Here is a 20,315-nt window from a genome sequence, read left to right on the forward strand (position 1 = left end):
AACTAGTCAAAAACAGGGATGACTAACCAGAAGAAGAATTCTACCAAAGGTGACAAGAGGTCAACAGACAGAAGGGAGAAGAGATGCTATACTTATTATAAAATGGGATACAATGGGAGTAAAAACAAATCTGTCACCTATAAGCAACAGCAGAAGTCTCAACAGAAAGCAAAAATATGATATAGTTATTATAAAGTGAGGCAAAGTGTAAGAAAATGTAACAATGTCACCAAAAATCAGCATCTGAAATCTCAACATAAAGCAGCTACAGCTACCTACAAACATAGTGTTAGCAAGAAATCATCTAAAAAAAAACTAGAAACATGAATGCCTCTGCCAGAAGAAATAGAATCAAACCATATCAGATTCACTATAAAGAAGAAAGTCTTATCTCCATGACAAAATAGTGCATAATTGATGGTCAATTTAACTTAGCAAACAGGTCAATAGTGCCAAAAGGGTCAATAGAGCATGTGACAAATATCAAGAGATTCCAACAAAGCACAATATGCCAATAGGTGAAGACTATGTTGGAGGACAAAAAGTGAAAGTCCTATGAGACACTGGAAGCAGTAGTGCAGCTGTGAGAATTAGTCTAGTATGTGATGACCAGATTAAAGGCAAGGTACACCTGTGTATGCTAATTGATGGGACAATGAGAGAGTTTCCCACAACAAAAATAAAGGTGGACACTCCATACTACATGGGAGATCCTGAGACCATGTATATGAAGGCCCCTATCTATGACTTGGTAATTGGAATCACACCAGGGAACAGAAGTTTGGAGAAGCCAGACAGAAAAAAAGACTGAGGTATATATAGTCACCAGAAGAGCTCAAGAAAAGTAAAGCAAGCAAGATATCAAACCTCTTCAAATCTCAAAAGGTAACATCTGAAATGTAGGTGTACAGGAACTGAAGGAAGCACAGAAGAAAGACCTTTGATTGCAAAACTTTGGGTCAGTGTTAGAAAGTTGAGCACAAGACAAAAGGAAAATAGAATTACATAATCAGGTCTATCAAATCATTTTTGCTGGGAAGGCTAAACACATCAAAGGCAGTCTGAAGCAAGGATCAACATTTAAATATCAGATAACAACAAACACACTTTGCAGTAGAAAGAATCTTTTGAGTTAGCAACAGAATTTACTATAAAGTGAAAGTAGACAGGAATTTCAAGATCTACCATGCCAATCTGTTGAAGAGTTACTTCAAGACGGAAGAAGATTTAATGAGTGCAGCTAGTTGGGCATGGAAGGTGTAGCTGTTCTAGATGCAAAACCAGAAAGTAGTGACTCTGTCATAGAAAATGAAGATTTACTAGACCTAAGACTAGTGACACATATAAATACATCAATATGAGTGAAGAACTGTCTGGCAAACATGAGAAAAAGCTACAAAATCCTTTATGTCAATATGCAGATATCTTCACAGATAAACAAAGTAAGATAGACCTTGTGTGATGCAATATCAAGCCTATGACCAAGAATCCTGTAAGGTGAAGTCCTATGCAAAGAGAAACCAACATGGGAATTAAAAATGTTGGTGCAGACTATATGAGACTTTATGTATAAACTGAAAAATGTTTTTGTGTATAGTCTAAAAAAATATTGCTAATATTTTTCTTGAAGAGGGGATTATTGTTAGATATACACAACTGTTTCATTTAAATTTAACAAGAGAGTTATGATTTAAATAATTATAAAGTGCAAGTGTTAAACTTTGTATTTCTTGAAGCAATAAGTTATTGCAGGTTTGATTATGTGATTGATTACAAATAATTTGTTGTGTAGTTCAATTCTTGTCAATTGAATTAATGTTACCTGAACCTTCTGAATTTTTCTTGTTGCTTTAAACAAGTATTGTTACATTATATTGTCTATTAGTTTGAAGGAAGTTCTAGGGTTATATAAGTAGCAAAGTCAGATGAAAGCAAATAAGTCAATGAAAGTAAGAGTGAAGATAGACTGAATATTATCTTAGCCATAATGTGCAATTCCTAAAGTGGGTTTTACTGTTTATATTGTAATAAAAAAAGATTGTAAAAATTAATTTGCCTTGTCAAAGAGTGTCTTAAGTAATTCAGCCTGCTTGTGATGAATAACTAAAAATAGACAATTATTTAAAGCTCTGGATATAGTATATTGTAAGGAAATTTTGTATATACATTTGACTTGTTTTGAATGTACTATTATAAAAAAGTGGATTGTGTGCTATTTATTATTTAAATTTATCACCAACAAGTCACAGACTCCTACTGTAAAAAATCTGGCCCTATAAAAACTTAACAACAGGAGCTTTTGCTATATCACATTTTCTTAAGACAGTAATTGTATTATTTTAAATTGCTTTAAATTATAAGTTACAAGCCCATCAACCTTTGATTCTACAACCAGACATCATAATCATGAAGAAGACTTTGGCAGATCATTTTCAAACAACTGATTACCATGAATTCCTTGTTCTGAAATAACACCTTAAATATTGTGATGACTTAGGCCATAATATAGTTCATTCTAATAAAAGATTATATAGGAAGGACGTAGCTTAAGTGCCAAATCTCACATCATTAATTGCAAATGTATATGCTACTTCATAAAGAATAAATACAAAATATACACATATTCCTCACTAACTATTTATTAAACAACAAATCCTGCACATATCTCACTTGGTGTGACAAACATCTTAAAGTACCATGTTTTTCACTCAGTAAAATATCACATGCTTATGATTACTCCCACATCAGCCCTAACAAATCTTCTCTCAGCATTAAGAAAACATAAAACACAATGTACTCCAAGCTAATCACTGTGGTCTTTCATAAACATGCTACATTTCAGTATTTCAAGCCAAAATTTTTATATGCATAAAAGGTCATACTTTAATGGCATATTACATTAATTTACAAAGTTACAATATAGAAATAAAGTGGTCAGTACACGCAGTATTGGAATTAAATATAGGAATGCTGAATAAAATGGAACACTGACTGCAAAGAGATTGCTCCTTCTTTCTATTATATAAATATGAATTGCACCAGAGTACAATCACATGTTGGAAGTTTACACTAAACTTTCTTTGGTTAGTGAAAGCTACTTCATGCAACAAACTGATGGAGGTGTTCATCTTTAAACAAGAAATTTGCAAAAATTTATACTGTTTATAACAGAAACATATAATGTAGAAGACCTAAACTCTTCAAAAGTACTGTTAAGTAATTCAGGATTTTTTCTTTATGTTTATACATGACAGTCCAGTGGAGATTTTGTCAATGTCCTATTTGTGTAAATGCTGCCTCCAAAACAGTAACATAGTACATATACTCTTCAAAAAAAGAAACGCAAAAGGCAAAATTTGAGACATATTGTTAACAAGTTTATTCCGAGTAGTTCTGTATGACATGTGTGAAACTTTGCACATTCACTGCTGAACATCCAAAGTCTGCAAAGGCGAAGTCCATGCTCAGTAGTTGAAGTTTAACGTCACTCAACGTCAATAACGAGTATGCCCCCCGTGAGCATCAATAACTGCTTGGCATCTCCTGCCCATGGAAGCGATGAGATGATGAATCACATCCTCAGGAATGGCTGTCCACTCAGCCTGCAAAGCTGCTGCAAGCTGAGGTAGAGTCTGAGGTTGAGGTTGTCGCAGACGTCGGTCTAACTCGTCCCAAAGATGTTTGATGGGGTTTAAATCTGGTGATCTGGAGGGTCATGGAAGAACGTTGATGTTGTGGTGTCTCAAGAAGACAGTGGTGAGTCGGGCTGTGTGAGGACGGGCATTGTCATGTTGAAAAACGTCGTTGACGTTCACCATGATGGGGCCTAAGAATCTCGTCGACGGTTCCGTACGGTCTGATCGGAAATCCTACGCAGCCCTGGTATGGTTGAGGCAGTAGACGTCGCAGTGGTGGTCCTATACCGAAGGTGACGTAACCGGCTGTAGCGATCTTGTGCGGGCGTGGTCACACGAGGACTGCCAGATCGTGGACGGTCACGAGTTAATCCATGTTGTTGAGGACGATTCCATAGCCTTGTGATGGTGCTTGGGTAGACATTCACAGCTCTGGCAACATCTGTTCGAGATTCGCCTGCTTCCAAGCGACCAATGTCGTTGTTGCGTTTTGCTTCAGTCAATCTTGGCGAAACTGTATTGCGTGTCGGTGGCTTAACATTGAGCTATGGAAACCGAGAACCCATCACTTTTATTGGGATTTTGCACATGTTGCACTTGCAGAACATGCAGATCTCACAAACAAATTTATTGGACATGAATGCGTTTTGGGGAAAAATCCAATGTTTTCCTCCGTTTTCAAAGTGCACAACTTTTATTGTCATTTTGGTCTGATAATCAGTGCCTAAACACATGTAACATCACATACTCTGAGCTTGTAACGTTATTACATATACTTCTCTTTAAAATAACAAAAATATCACTTTTGCGTTTCTATTTTTGAAGAGTATATTAGCATCAATTCACTTCATTAGAGGTGTAGTCCTCTAAGAATTGCTACTTAGGAGAGATAACCAAATTTCTCAGATTTGAAACAGTGGGATGCAGAATGTGTTTTTTGCTGAGGATCAAAGTCTATTCTTCTTTGGCTTGCTCTAGTCCAAGGTTATTGTGTGTGTTTTTCTTGTAGCAAAGCCACATTGGGCCATTTGCTGTGTCTACTTAAGGAAATTGAACCCTGATTTTAGTATTTTAACTCTGTAGATTTACCACTGTCCCAGCTGGGGATCCAAGGTTACTGGTGAAGAGTGGAATTCCTTAAAACTACTATAATTCAACGAGTAGTAGTAAATATAATAACAGTTGGGCTTCACATTTATGTTTTTATATATAAAACTTAATTTGTTTCTCAACAGTAAACTACAGTTTGTTTCATGGCAGAGAGGACAATGATATCACAATCAATACACAATATTCATGGGGAAAAATGATGGAAGACCTAGTAGGCCAGCGAAACAATTGTTCCAAGCATGCAGCTAATGTGGAAATAAAAACAACCTGATGAAATACTAGCAACCATGAGTCAGTTGGCATGCACAAATTTCTGATATGACTATTATTATGGAATTGTATCAAAACTGAGAAAGTTAATTGGCAACCAAATACTTTGACTGAATTTAGGAGAATTATAGAAAACAATCAGAACATTCATTCATAATCACACATTGATAAACATTTGGAAGTGTATGAAAAATGTGTACTGCTTTATTTAAATCAAATACAAGCTACTTAAACATTGTAGAACTTATTCACTTTTGTTTGTATTCCCTCTTATAATATATTGTACTAATAATAAACAGAGAATTTAGTTGCAATTACTTGTTGTTAGTGATTCCTGTACATGTATCATTTGTGCAGTTGAATAATCATTTCATTTATTGTATCTATATGATTATTTTTTCATATTACCTAAACTTTGTAGACTTTTCATAGGGCTTTCAATAGCTATGAAATACTAATAATTTAATAACTAATATTTATTATTTCAACTAAAACTTCTACAGTGAAATACCTGGCAATAAAAATTCTTTTTAACAGTTTTTGTTTACTGGAGTTATATGTAGTAGGTACCTGTTTGTTAGCACAGAAAACACCTACAAGCAGCATAAGTACAAAACAACATTTGATTTTATTATGAACAATTAAAACTGGTTATATGATGTGCACAAAGTAATTGTTTCTAGTTACTGAATTATATTTTTTCCCAATTTCTGGGCAGTTCAAAGGTAATTTGAGCATTATAAATTATTTCAGATTACATGTATTACCTAGAATGGTGTAGAAAGGAGTTCCAAAATGGGGGTGCTTGGCATGACAAACCCCTATAAATTAATATACTAATATAAATTACAGTTGCTGTGTAAGTCAAATATGTAACACCTCTGCCTAATCCTTACCAATAACAATAACACACATTTCATAAAGCAGCTTCAGTATTATTTTTAGAAAAGCATTAAAAGGTATGTAGCTTTCATAAAACCAGTTTTGAAATAATTTCTATCTTAATTACATAAATTTATTTTTGTGTCTTATACATAAGAAACACAAAATTATTAAAAGTACTTTCTACAATGAAATTAATACAATAAAGGTGCTTCATAACAAATCATTTATATTGGTGAAAAACAATCTACAGTTTTTAGAAAAATAATTAGGTCAGTTTATTTTCTTATAAAAGTAACTGTGAAACCCTAACGTTCTATTAGATTTGATGTTAATGAATCATAATTATGTAAATTCTCCATTACTATGTACCATTTCTAGCAGGTGGTGTTGCAGTAAACAACTACTTTGATTAAACTCTTCAATCTGTCATAGACTTGTTAATCAGAGCATTCTGTCTTTGCCCTTTTCTGCAGAATTTCCACTCCAGTAACTACAAAAATGAAAAATTAAAAGAAAACTTAAAGCCATTTCCCAAAAAAAACTGAGAAACATCACTTAAGTAGCCTACTAGCAATATATTATAAAATCATTTAGATTAAAAAAATTACACATATACTCTTAATACTATATATACTCCTTGATACTCAAACAAATGTTATTAGTTTAAATAATATAGAAGCTGTGTTGATCAACTAATCAATTCATAATATTTTCTTCCAATAATTTAGCATATTTATTTAATATACTTTAAAATTTCCCATACTGAAAAGCTAGATAAGCTCATTTTGGCAAGAAAAAAATGAACTTCAGAAGTACGTTTTTAAGTTTCCTTTTTTTGGCCAATATCATCGATAAGAAAAAGGATGATATAGACTATTTATAGCTTCAATGAACCACTGCTTCAAACTGATTGACTGAAATTGATAATGGCTCCTTCAATTGCTATAAAACCTTGCCCAACATGTCTGAATGACAGGTGTTAAAATGCCATAAGGAAAGGATAAATTAGTGAATGTCTCCTTATTACAATATTCGTTATTTAACAAAACATTAAGAACATTATATACATGACATAATAAACTACTTAATGTCTATTTATAACAATACCTGCTGCTTTGAAAAAATATGAAGATGATGAACAAGTGAATGTTTGTTTATTACAGTGCTCATAGCTTAGCAGCATATAAAAAACAGTTATAAATATACCACTATGAGATAATAAACTATTGGAAATCTGCTCATTACAATAACTGATAATTTGAAAAATATGAAAATGATAAACTAGTTAAAATCTGTAAATTACATACTCATTACTTAGCAAAATATATAAAGTACACTTATAAATATGGTATGATGAGATAATAAACTAGTGAATCTTTTTTCTTTTACATAAACCATATTTATTTTATAGCAAAATATTTAAAGAACAATTACAACCATGCTGCAATAAAAGTATTCAGTTAGTAAGCTCATGACTAAAGAAACCATAAAATACCTAGTTATGCTTCAGAAGACTCTTTAAAACTGTGGAACTCGCTTAGAGCTTTTACTGCTGGAACTTCTTTTTTGTCATTTCTGTGGTGAAGTTTTTGATCCACTTCCTCAAATATTTCTCTCCGAACTAAAGGCTTCTTCTCCGGAGCTTTCATCTTCCATATTACTATTGGTACCTGATATTCAACAGATAAATATTAGAAAATCAAAAAATATAAAGCTAATGAATATTATACTACTTGCAATCTGATAAATAGAAAGGGCATGCAAGTATAAAATATAATATTTTAAAATGAAATTTATAAAAAAACTAAAATATCTACTGTTTTTACTACAAATAGTGCACAGTATGAAGAGCAAAACAATAAAATAAGAAAACATGTACTCATTAAGTAGAAAGCAATGTGTGTAGTTAACATTTGCAAAACTGAAACAATGCAGTTTTTAAACTGGTAAAAGAAAATAGACAGTTCATTATTTAATACATTAACTAAAAAACAATTAAAACAACCCAGTAAAATCAGAATAACTTTTTTTGTATATAGTAAAACAGAAAGTATCATTTCAGATAAAAACCTAAAAATGATAAAATAATGTACATATTATCTAAAACATTATGCTTAGTGTAAATAAAAGAAAAAATAACTTGGATGTTTCAATATTATGTATAAAATCACATTCAAGTGGTAAAGGTTTATTTTGACAAAATGTAAATTTATTATTTGAAAACAATACATAATTCTGTTTATTTTGAATTTCATGTGAAACTACTTCATGACCAATTGCACTATCCATTCCAGTGATAAACTGGAGGAAAAATACCTAGTCAACACTACCCATCAACAACTCTTAGGCTAATCTTTTGCAAATGAATAGTTAGATTGACCATCAAATTATAATGTCCCTACAGCTAAAAGGGTAAGCATGTTGGATGAGATGTGAATTAAAGCCTGTGATCACCTGAACATCCTGGGGCCATATCTCGTAAACTAATTACGATCAAAAGAGGATTTTTATTTAATGGTTAGACTACCAGGCTATATTTCATGTGACTATTTAGGTCACATAATCTTTTAAACATTACTATCTGTATGCCACTGTTAGGAGAAGCTTATGTCAGATTCAACTTGTATAATACAAACGTTTTCAAATTCAATGTGCTCTAGCTTGAAGGTGAGCTACTATTTTAATACAACTAAAAACTTATAATTGAGCTAAATCATACAGAAGGAATAATAAATATATGTGAAAGAAAACCATACAAATATAAAAACAGTAAAAGTAAAACTTGCTATCTCACACTATGCTTTATGTCTACTTTCATGTATATTTTTTGTCCTACTTTATAATTCTTAAAATTGATAATAAATTATAAGAATTGTTATCACTTTCTTGTTCCTCTTTGGATACTACATCAATAATATAAGTATTTTCAGAATATTATCATACTCAACTTTCATGTCTGTGAATAGTTTTTATATAATAAGTAAATGATTTTTTGGATTTTACTTTTAGTTTTCCATTATCCACAATGTTCATTGATAGGTAACCAATAACTGAAATATTTTTGGTAACCTTTGTCAATATTAAAACTTTATATTATTTTCCAGATTAAAAATTTAAGTTATATTGCTATCTGTTTTTTTATATTTTTCCAATGTTGGATCTGCTTTGGGTTTGAATCTCCATCACCAAATTATTTCTGATTGTGATTTGATATTGTAACTGATCCTGAAAAGTGGTTTAAATTTTGGAATACTGTTTTTTTCTTGGAGTTAGTTTTTTATTTTTTTAGCTCATTTTCTTAATTCCTTTATTTATTGAAATTAATAGCAATGATATCTTTGTTATATTGTTTATTAATGTTTATATGAGGTCCAGATTAATCACAAAATTTCTAACTTTTTATAGGTGATAAAACTTGTATTTCACTTATTTGAAAGTTTTATTTTGGATTTCTGTTTTTAATGGCTAATAAACTGCTTTTCATTCAGTAATGATTGTAGCAGCATTTTGTTTTGGTTTATTACAAACTATGAAATAACAAAATAATTAGGCATTTTATTATCTAGAAACAAAGAAGATCATCAGCAGTGAAACAAAAGAACAGTGATAAAGTTTGTAATTGCAATATAAAAAGAAAGAAAATTTCAAAAAATTTGTTTGTTTGTGTGTTTTACACAGTAAGTTATCTTTACTCTTTGTTGTAAGTCTTTACATTTATACCACTGAATCATAAGGGGACAAATCAACAGAAATATTGATTATTATGAAAAGAAATGTTAACTGGCATCTGTTGAACAATAAAATGTAAAGATAGACAATGTCATTATTATATACAAAACAATGTAATGTATCAACAGCAAAATATTAAAATGACAAGAAAAAATTAACCAGAAAACAATATGCAACTCAAAAGTAAAATAATAAAATGAAAAAGATATTATAAATAAAAGTTTAATCAGAAAGAAGACATAACAATAATAAATGAAAATTTATTTAGTACATAGAAAATAAAAAAACAATGTATAGAGGCAACAATAGATTATTAAAAATGGAGAAAACAAATTATACTGGTTATCTGTTTAACACAATTCATGGTGTAAACTATGAAACACAAAATTAAAATAAGGGTTTTACTCTTTGTCTATAAACAGTGGACAATATAAGAGTAAAAGCAACCAAATAAGACAGAAACAAATTACTTATTATATGCAACAAGCTGAATTTTCCTGATTAAACCATATAATTCTCAATGTAGTTTGGTTGAATTATCCAGATATGAAAATGAAATTGAGCTTAGTAAGTTGTTGAGAGTCAAAAATGTCAACATGGCTAAAATATTTCTTTTATATATGTCCATATGTGATAAATACATGCTGACATCTTTATTTATGAACTTATTGTGATATTGTAGTGGTGAGAAACTATATCCTTAAACAGGTAAATTGTGTCTGTTTTTTACACAATCCAGAATACATATATGTAACAAGATTTAATGTACAAAGACCTATGCATATCTACTTATTCCCTTACATTTGTGTTTTTGAGGCTAGTATTGCTTTGAATCAGAATTCATTATTAGTGAACATGATAAATTACCTAGAACACGAACTGATTATACAAGATATAAGTCTGCTAACCAATTATGTTTTATCTACTTTTTCATATCCTCTGCTCATTAATGATGAATACGTACATTGAAATAGTTTCAAAGTGGAAAACACTGCATAGTTAAGGAAGAACTTCAAACATTTCTCACAGGTGGGTGTTAGAGAACATTTTCTTACATTTTCCGAATTCAAAGAAAGATAACAGCATTACATTAGACAGCCAACATTAACTCTTTGGCAAAAAGTATGTGAGCTTTCATGGGAAGACGATTGCAGTTTTTCTGAATACATGATATGCCAAGTCAAAATGTTACCATTCATCAATGTCAGAAACACTGAAGCTTTTAACTCTTACACTGAGAGAAAATGAAATAAAGAAATATGATGATAGTAATTTCATTGACTTCTGTAAGGGCTCGGAAAAGCTGCATTTGGAATCAGATCATCCTGAAATCAAATGGCATTGTGCATGCTACTCCCACATCACAAATTCCATGAACATCAAGAGGCTACAGAAATTGTTTGAATCACACATTGATCATTATGAAGTAGCTAAGGGTTCATATTCCAACTCTCAGCCTCACAATGGCACAGCAATATGTCTGCAGAATTACAATGCTAGAAAACTGATTTTGATACCCCTGGTTGGTAAAGTACACACAGTTCAATGTGTAGCTTTGTGCTTACATTTAAGCAAACAAACAATTAAAAATCCAACTCTCAATGTCTTTCAAAAGAATCCCATCAGTCTATGTCTTGGGATAAATATCTATTTTTTCAGATAGAAGTTAAGAATTTTAAACTTAATGATATTCAAACTGAACCAACTTTGAAAATCAATTATTTGTCACAATGTAATCTCATTATTCACTAAAAAGTGTTTGGAATAAATGAACTCACAGCATTAAAGGGCAAGTGCCATCTCAACTGCTATACAGCTTTTCTTGGGAAACATTCAGCTACTGAAGGAAATACATAGGGAGAGATATTTACTTCAGCACTGTAATGAAAGAACTAAGGGATAGTTTGGAAAGAGGATATATATATCTCATACATACTATCTGGAAAAAAAAATACTGTGACTTGCTTTCTCAAGTTGATGAAGAATCAGGAATATACCATAGCCAGAATTTCAGAGATAACATACTTAGGCATTTATCTGAACAAATAGAATTTATATGTCCTTCGAAGCCTCATGAACCCCTTGTTTTGTTCTCTGCCTTTTCAACAGGATTTGCTGTTCAAACATTGTAAAATGATACAAATGAATAAGCATCAGAGGGAACAAGCAATATCCAAATTACATCAGGTGAGAAAACTGATCCAGAACAGAAATACTGAATTGGTTATATTAGTTTGTTCTCAAGCTTCATGGTGATATAACAGCAACATGTAGACATGAATTCATTGGAGGATTTGACAGTGACTATAATGAAAAGGATTATCCTTCCATGTCTGTATTTACTCCTCCATTTGAGTTTTATCAAATTTACAGAGGACTAAGAAGACACAAATAACAACACCAGCATAAAAGTGAAAACCAGGTTTCTCATCATAGCACTAGACATTCTATTCTTAGCATTAAATGGAAAGATAAAACCCTGAATACCTTGCACTTGGTATTACTGTTCATTAAGCAATACAATCTAAGAGTCTAGTTCAATTGTTACATGCTGAAGATCATTCCATCAGTTATGAATACAGTTTGACACGTTGCTTGTCACTTCATTGCTGAATGAGTATGAGGAAAGTAGAAATATTGTCATTCCTTCAAACATTGTACATCTCAACCTTCCTTGTTACCTTAGGTTTGCTAACAACAATATTGACACAAGTAAGGAAACCCTTGATGGGAGAGATATCTTTCATGTAATACATTCATTGATACTTCTCAGACCAGATGTTAACATTGAGGAATCACCTATCTGTGAAATTTAACACTGGCAAAGCTGCAAAAATCCCTCAAGAACTTCAGAAACTGAAGCACTTAAGAATTATACTCTATAACCTGAATATTTTTTTTCTGGGAATAAATGAACATGAATATGTTCAAATCAGATGAAAACACAATAGCCACTCCTCATCTGCAGGATGTACTTTGGCTTTTTTGTAGAATGTTAAATGAAGCTGAACAGCATATTTCTGCTTGAAGCAGATTCAATCAAACACTGAATGAGCAAGGCAAAGCATTTCCTGGAAGCATCATTGGACATTTATCAATCATCAATGCACCAGTCTATTATTTTGATGTGTTGTGGACTATAATGACCTGATGCTGGATATCACAAAATTCATAGAATGATAATTTACTATCTTCTCTTTAGATGGACAACTATACTCAAAAGTTAAAATGTGTCAAAGTTAAAAAAAATATAAGTGCAAGAACATCATCTTGATGCTTGGTGCATTCCACACTCAGATGAACTTCTCAAAAGTCACAGGGAAAAATAGGGTAGATTCAGATTTTAAAGACATTTGGATTAACAGTGTGGTATTTGAAGAAAACACAACTGACAGAATACTTCAAGACAAAGGCTGGAATCGAATAATACAAGCCAACAAATTTACACTAGAATTGTTATGGAGAGTTTTCTGGCCACACTTTGAGGAATGAATGAATAAAAATGAAAAGTAAATAAGCTGTTGCATCACTAAGTGTGCAAAAATACAAGTTTTGGGTGCATCATAAAATATAATGGACAAATCAGTGATAGCATTCAGGAGATAAGCCCCTTGTGGGAGATCTATTGGTCAGAATTAAAGAATTTGACTCATTTCACTGTGACAATCCAACTTACCTGTTTCAGAAGTAGTATATGGACATGGTTGGGATTCTTTTATGTTTAACCCTTGCCCTTCACTCTGGATACTAGAAAATGTACTTAGCTAGTCTTGCTAAAATAATTCCCTGGTTTACATTATATGACCATGCCAGTTATAAAAGATTGTCCATTTTTCTTCCTTACTTATATTCATCATGTTGCAGAAAATGCACCAGCAGTTTTACAAAGGATTTATTGTAAAAGAAACTGTTTACAAATTCAACCAAATTCATGATGACCAAGACTTGAAATATATCAATAAAGTGTGAAAAGTTGCAGGTGGACTTATTTGAATCACACTGACTTACACAATCCATGAAACAGGAAGTGTGAGTGTTTAATGAAAGAATGCTCCTTGCCAAGTCAACATGGACTATGTTTGGTTTGGTAACGACAATTAATGGGACCAAAAAGAACTGCAGACTAATGTAAAAAACGACAAGATTCTACAAAGGTATGCACAAGGTGAGTGTGAGTGTTACAACAGAAAAGAAAAAAAAACTAAAAGATAAGTATGATTGAAACTTGTTTCAGAGGCTTATTTTGTAAATGGAGTCAGGACAAGACACAAATCTGTTTAATTTATTGCAAAAGGAGAGAGCTCAGTTCAGTTCATTTATCACTAGTGAACATAAATGGAGGCTTGAGATCTAAAAAAAATCATAGCTAGCACCACTTTTAGAGAATAGAAATATTGAAACAGCCTTGCCAGAATAAAATATGCTATATTTTGAAGTTAATCTTGATAAAAACTATAACAATATAACATCCCCACAGTTGATAGGGCAAGCACGTTTGGTGTGACAGGGATTCGAACCTGCAATCCTCAGATTTTATGGACTAAAACAGTTTACTTTTAACAAGTTTAATCATACTATTTGTATAAACTCATCTTTTTGAGTTATTGAAACAAAAAATGCCCCTGCTACGTGTGGTTTAAACAAGTAGCAAAATTATTTTATAATGATGCTAACATTAATTTTCTTTATCTAGAGACAGTGACCTAACTTTTGCTATATCTTAGCAGTTTTACTATGAACCATTCTCCTGTTCAAAACTTTAATAATATTGTCCATAACATTCTAGACCAAATGAAGTTTGTTTTCTTATGCAAAAACTTTTGAATTTATTTATCTTAAACAGAGGGTTTTCTTTATAATCAGCCTGTACAAACAGTATGCAGTGTCACTTGGGCAACGAATTACATAAAAAAAATATTTATCAGTTATCAAGTTTTGCTGTATGTGAGAGAATTCTTTACAATATGTGTCTAGGAATACATGCTGGTAATACATTTCAACATAAACAAATACCACACAGTTCATTCTTTAGAAAAAACAAGTGAGACATATATATAAATGTTTGTTATGCTGTAGGTTAGCACACTTGTATTCAAAGCTTTAAATAATTGTCTCTTTTACAGAACAGCACACACAAGATGGTTCAGTTACTTTTGAGTACAACTTGACAAAAAGAATTATTCTTTTCTACTATATTATTATCACACAATCTGTGATAATTCCATTTTACATTTGTAAAACTATAAACTCTTTATAGCTAAATTCACAATCACACAGTCTGAATCTAACTATTGAACTACATTTTTCATGCATATTTATACCCCAACAGAGGTCTAGAGTGTTCCATACACTACTAGATATTATAACAATAATACTCAGATAATACAAGAAAACTTGGAAGGTTCTAGTGACATGGTGCTATAACATAACAATCCCCAGTTCATAACTATTGAACTATGCAAATAATGATTTGTAAACAGTTACGTAACAAACTTACAATAAACTATCCCTTCTGAAAGTAACTAAATTTAACATTTTTGTGACACAAACTATCTAAATTATTACACTTGCATTAAAATTAAATTGAAACAGTCATTATTTCTAACATTATTCATGTGTTATATAATAATTAGTGTCCAGATAGGATCAAATAATGAAAGTACCACTTACGATTAATATATAAAGAAAACATGCTGTGCCATCAATGGAAAAATGAATAAACAATAAATCTTATTATGTTAAAAACAATAGCAACTTTCAACAGCGAAAAAGCTAAAATAACAAGATAATGTTTACTAATTATTTGGTGAAGAAAGTATTGTGGTATCAGTAAAACAAAAACCATTAACTTCTTGTATAGAAAACAATGAACAATTTCAACAGTGAAACAATTAAGTAAGAATTAAGCATTTATTAACAGTGTAATATCACAATGACCATAAAACACTTACTTCTTGTCTAGAAAGCACTGCAGAATATCAACAGTGAAGAAATACAAAGAAAATGTGTTAGTTTATTTCTTTTACAGTAAAGCCAGATTAAGCTATCCGTTACGTCCATTGTAGGGAATTGAAACTTGGATTTTAACATTGTAAGTCCTTAAATTTACAACCGTACAATTAAAATAAAACTTATAATAATTCTTTTGACAAAAATGCAGTTAACAAGGAAGCAGCAAAATTAATAAAAATAATGTTGACTTATTATGCCCAAAACAATACACAGTATTACCAGCTAATTAATAAAATTACATCAAAATGTATCCTAATTATTAATGGAAAAATAATACACAGTGCCAACTAAATCTAAAAAAAGTGACAATAAACCTTGCATTATTTATCTGAAAATAAAACAATGAAACAATAAAATGATAAAATGTTTTTTTAATTATCTAGAAATAAAAAGAATTGTCACCTGTGGAAGAACAAAATAATGAAAAACATTCAGTCATTATCAAAATAAGTAAAAATCTGAAATAAATTCTATATTATGTATTATTAATATTATGCACAGGTTTCAAAATAAATAAAATAACAAAGAAAATATTGTACAGTGGAAACAGTGAAAGAATAAAGTGATAAGAAGACATTTACTTGATGTTGAATAACACTGTCACATGTGTACAGAGGATAATGTATGAACTGGAAATAAGGCACAGGGGTTAAACTGAAACAGATGGATTTTTGTCTTTTGAGAATTCTAGCCATTGTTCCTTGTCTCCTGATTGGAATGTCAAAGTAGATCACTTCTTTCAAAATCCTAATTTATATACTGATTCTACTAGGATTGTTAATACCTGATAGAGAAGAGTGGAGAGAAGTAAGACACTTGCTCTAATCCCAGGTTTATCGAACAATTAAAAACAAAGATAATATGACTGTTTATGCCTCTAGATCATTCATTTTACAAAAACAAAATGTGACAATCACATGCTTGAGATAAGTGTTGCAATCAAAACATTAGTATTCCCCTGTTAAAAGTTAATTTTTAGGAAATATGCTATGCCTTCTTGTAACTAAGATAATAGTGCAAATATTGTTATCTATTAGCAAAGTTAAATATGTATGAAACTTTTATAAAGCATCCGAGTCTTTTGTGAATTAGTTGCAAATAAAAATACTACTAAACATTTTGTGAGAAATTATAGTTGTGGGAGAAGTTCTTCCTTGCTCACTGCTTCTGCATGTATTTATAACATGTGACAGAAAAATATAAAAATATGTAGCCCTCTAGTAACAACAATACGACACATAACAAAAAACATTCAGAAGGTTCAACTAATATGACTTCAAGAATATTACAAAAGACTTCTACAGCAATTAAACTGCAACTATAACATCCCATGTACAGAGTTACATAATGAAACTTGTCATAATCATCACTTTTAACACTCTTATTATGAAACTAACTAATAATTAAATATTAAATCACTAATTAAAACTATATAATAATTCTTAACTGAACAATATTTTATATCCAAAAAATATAACTACTATGTAAGAAATATGACAAAGAGAGACAATTATTTGAAGCTTTGGAAACAACTGTGGTAATCAACAGTGTAATGAATATTTGTATATACGTTTGAAATGTTTTAATATTTTATTGTAAAACAAGTGGATTGTGTGCTGTCCATTTATTGCTGAAATTTATTTCCAACAAGTCACAGACACCTCAAAGAATCTAGCCCATGCATAAAAACTGACAGTGATGAGCTAGTCAAAATTACACAGTGGTAAACAGGAGGATAAGAAATATTATACATATATATATATATATATGCACAAATGTTGTGGTAGTGAAAATACTGTAGATATCACAGCCACACTATATAACCATAAAAACTGATTTTGATAAGTGAGTAGAAAGAGGCAAGTAACCAGGGCTGAAAGATGAAAATCTACGAGAAGAAGAAGAGAAGAAGAAAGAGAAAGAAGAAAATAAAATAAAAAATAGAGACTATAAGAGCACATCTTGAGGAAGAAGATGAGAGATAGGAAAAATTGAAAACAGAAATGATAAGAGCACATACAGAGAGAATGAAGAAAAGGAGAGATTGAAAATAGAGAAAATTAAAGCACAAACTAAGATTACCAATCTCATCCAATACAAAGATGAAGGATCCAAGAATGTTGATGGGGTGAGAGCTAGCCAACTCAAATTGTCCAAATTTTATTAAGAGAAAGAGGACATGAATGATTTCCTGGAGAGGTATGAAATATTCACTCAAAGTCATAACTGAGACAAAGGTGAATGGGCAGTCTTTCTCAGCCCATTTCACATAGGAAAAGGCCTACAAGTGTTTGTAAGCATAACATCAGGAGGTGCCATGGATTATAATGCATTAAAAGTAGCCTTGCTGAATTGCTCTGAATTTACCAAGGAAGGTTTTAACTCAAAGATTAGAGAAGCTAAACCTGACACTGGAGAAACTGTATTTCAGTTTGGGGTATTTCTACTGCAATACTTCACAAGATGAACTCATATAGCCAAGTGTGAAAAGAGGTTTGTAGGACTTGTAAACCTACTAATATGTGAACAGTTCATAATCTCGTGTTCCAGTTATATGTCACCATTCCTAAAGAAGAGCAGTGGAAGATGTGAACAAGATGCTTAAATTGGTAGAAAAGTGTTTGGAAGCCCATAAATGGCATGACAAGTCCAAGAATAATCAGTTAAAGTCAAAATCACAGGTGACTAAGCAGAAGCACAATACCACCAGAGGTGACAAGAAGTCAAAATACAAATGGGAGAGGAGATGCTTGGCTTGTTATAAAAGGACATTTCAAGTGAGTGAAGGTCTGTCACAAACAAGCAACTGCAGAAATCAAAACATAGAGCAGCTGGAGCTACCTACAAACCTGATGCTGGTAAGAAACAAGCCAAGAATGCCTATCACCATAGATAATGATGCCAGATCAAACAGAATAGAGACAACTCATTAGACTCAATACAAGGAGGAAGTGGTTTCACCATGATTAAAGTGCATGATTGGTGGTTATCTAAGTTGGGTCAACATGTCATTAGTGATTAGAGCATGTTACTAACATCAAGAAGTGCCAGAATATCACAACTTACCAGTAGGTGAAGACTATGCTGGGGACAAGAAAGCAAAAATCCTGTGAGACACTGGGGGCAGTAGTGCAGCTGTGAGAATCAGTAGTTTCTCACAGCAAGAATAAAGGTAGACACTCCACACTACATGGGAGACCTTGAGACCATGTGCATAAAGGCACTAATCTACAACTTTGTGATTGGAAATATACCAGCTAGTAGCAATTTGGAAGAATCACACAGAAAGAAAACTAATGAAGCATCTGCATTCACCACACACATGCTCAAGAAAAGAAACGCAAGCAAAACATAAAGTCCCTGCAAATCTCGAAAGATGAGATTGTAAATGTAAGGGCCACAGAAACTATAGGAAGCATGAAAGAAATAACAGCAAGAGATGTGGAATCAGTTGAACTGTATATAACTAGAAGATCACTTGTAACATCAATGATAGAAGTGTTTTCTAACTCCTGACAGACAGCCAACCACCACATGAGTGGTCACATAGTACTCAACTCAAGAAAGAGTCATCAACATTACAGTAAAATGTATTATGTAGAAAATAACTTACAGTTAAAATAATAAATACAATATGACAGCTAAACATGTTTATCTGTGTAAAATAGAATTCAAGTGTGAACAATGGAATGGGACAAGTAAATCAGAAGAAAACATTTACTTATGTAAAAAAATCATAGTAAAATAATAACATGAACAAAAACCCTTTACATATTATAAAAAATAATGTAACTTATTAACAGTTGAACAACAAAACATACAAGAACTCTTTTATTTATTACAGTAGAAAATAAAAAATAATTACACATTATCTAGAAAACAATGCTAATGCCAACAGTAAAAAAAGATAATAACGAAACATTAACTTACATTAATTGCACCAGTTCTTGGATACTGAAAAAATAAGAAAGACTGTCATATTTTCATAACTCTGCATTTACTCAAGAATTTTGACAAATTGTTTCAAAGACTCTAAAGACTTAAGACTTTTAAATGTATCTTCCTTAATCTTGATTTGTGTCAATTACATTACACACATGCAGTAAAACAATTAAAAGTAATAAGTTAAAAAATGAGTAAAAAATTTTATTGTTGTGTAATAAGTTTAAGTTGAAATGTTCAGAATCCAGGATTACTAATATTCTTTAACTTGAACAAACAAACAAAATTAAATATTTATTTCAATGATTCTTCAAAGGACATGCATAAGGCTGAGACAGATATGATACTCATTTAACACAGTATGGAAAATATCTTGAAAAGATACCTCAATTTTTTTTATGTTAATTTGCCTTTGAAGTCATGAAATGTTGCACATACAAGTATCAGGTAATAGAAAATTGATGGACATTAAAAATATTCTTAAATTGTTCAGTTGTTTTAGTATAGCTTGTTTAACAAAGTGAATAATGTGAATAGCAGAACATAAATGGTTGTATATTAGTCCTAGTACTATTGTTAGAGAGGTATTACATTATTTGTAAGTATAGACCTAAACAATTTATGATAGTTTAAGACTGATTTAGGCCTTTAGAAACATGTAAAGGAGAAAATAAAGTAATCTATCCTAATGAAGTAGACTGAATATTGAATTATTTTCACCTGACAACTTAT

General features: G+C 31.3%; 1 protein-coding gene across 3 annotated transcripts in view; it reads right to left on the reverse strand.

Moving 5' to 3' along the window:
* Positions 1–5,624: 5,624 nt before the first annotated feature.
* The window catches only part of LOC143244624 (catenin alpha-like), a 61,677-nt gene continuing 46,986 nt past the window's right edge, over positions 5,625–20,315 (reverse strand). For all 3 annotated transcript variants that reach the window (XM_076489643.1, XM_076489642.1, XM_076489644.1), the window contains 3 exons: positions 19,572–19,595; positions 7,396–7,570; positions 5,625–6,390 (listed from right to left, as the gene is read on the reverse strand). In XM_076489643.1, coding sequence (XP_076345758.1) covers positions 7,400–7,570; positions 19,572–19,595 — 195 coding nt within the window. In that variant the 3' untranslated portion in view covers positions 5,625–6,390; positions 7,396–7,399. The remainder of the gene's footprint in view (positions 6,391–7,395; positions 7,571–19,571; positions 19,596–20,315) is intronic.

Source organism: Tachypleus tridentatus, chromosome 2 (assembly GCF_004210375.1).
Source record: "Tachypleus tridentatus isolate NWPU-2018 chromosome 2, ASM421037v1, whole genome shotgun sequence".
Taxonomy (NCBI): Eukaryota; Metazoa; Arthropoda; class Merostomata; order Xiphosura; family Limulidae; genus Tachypleus; species Tachypleus tridentatus.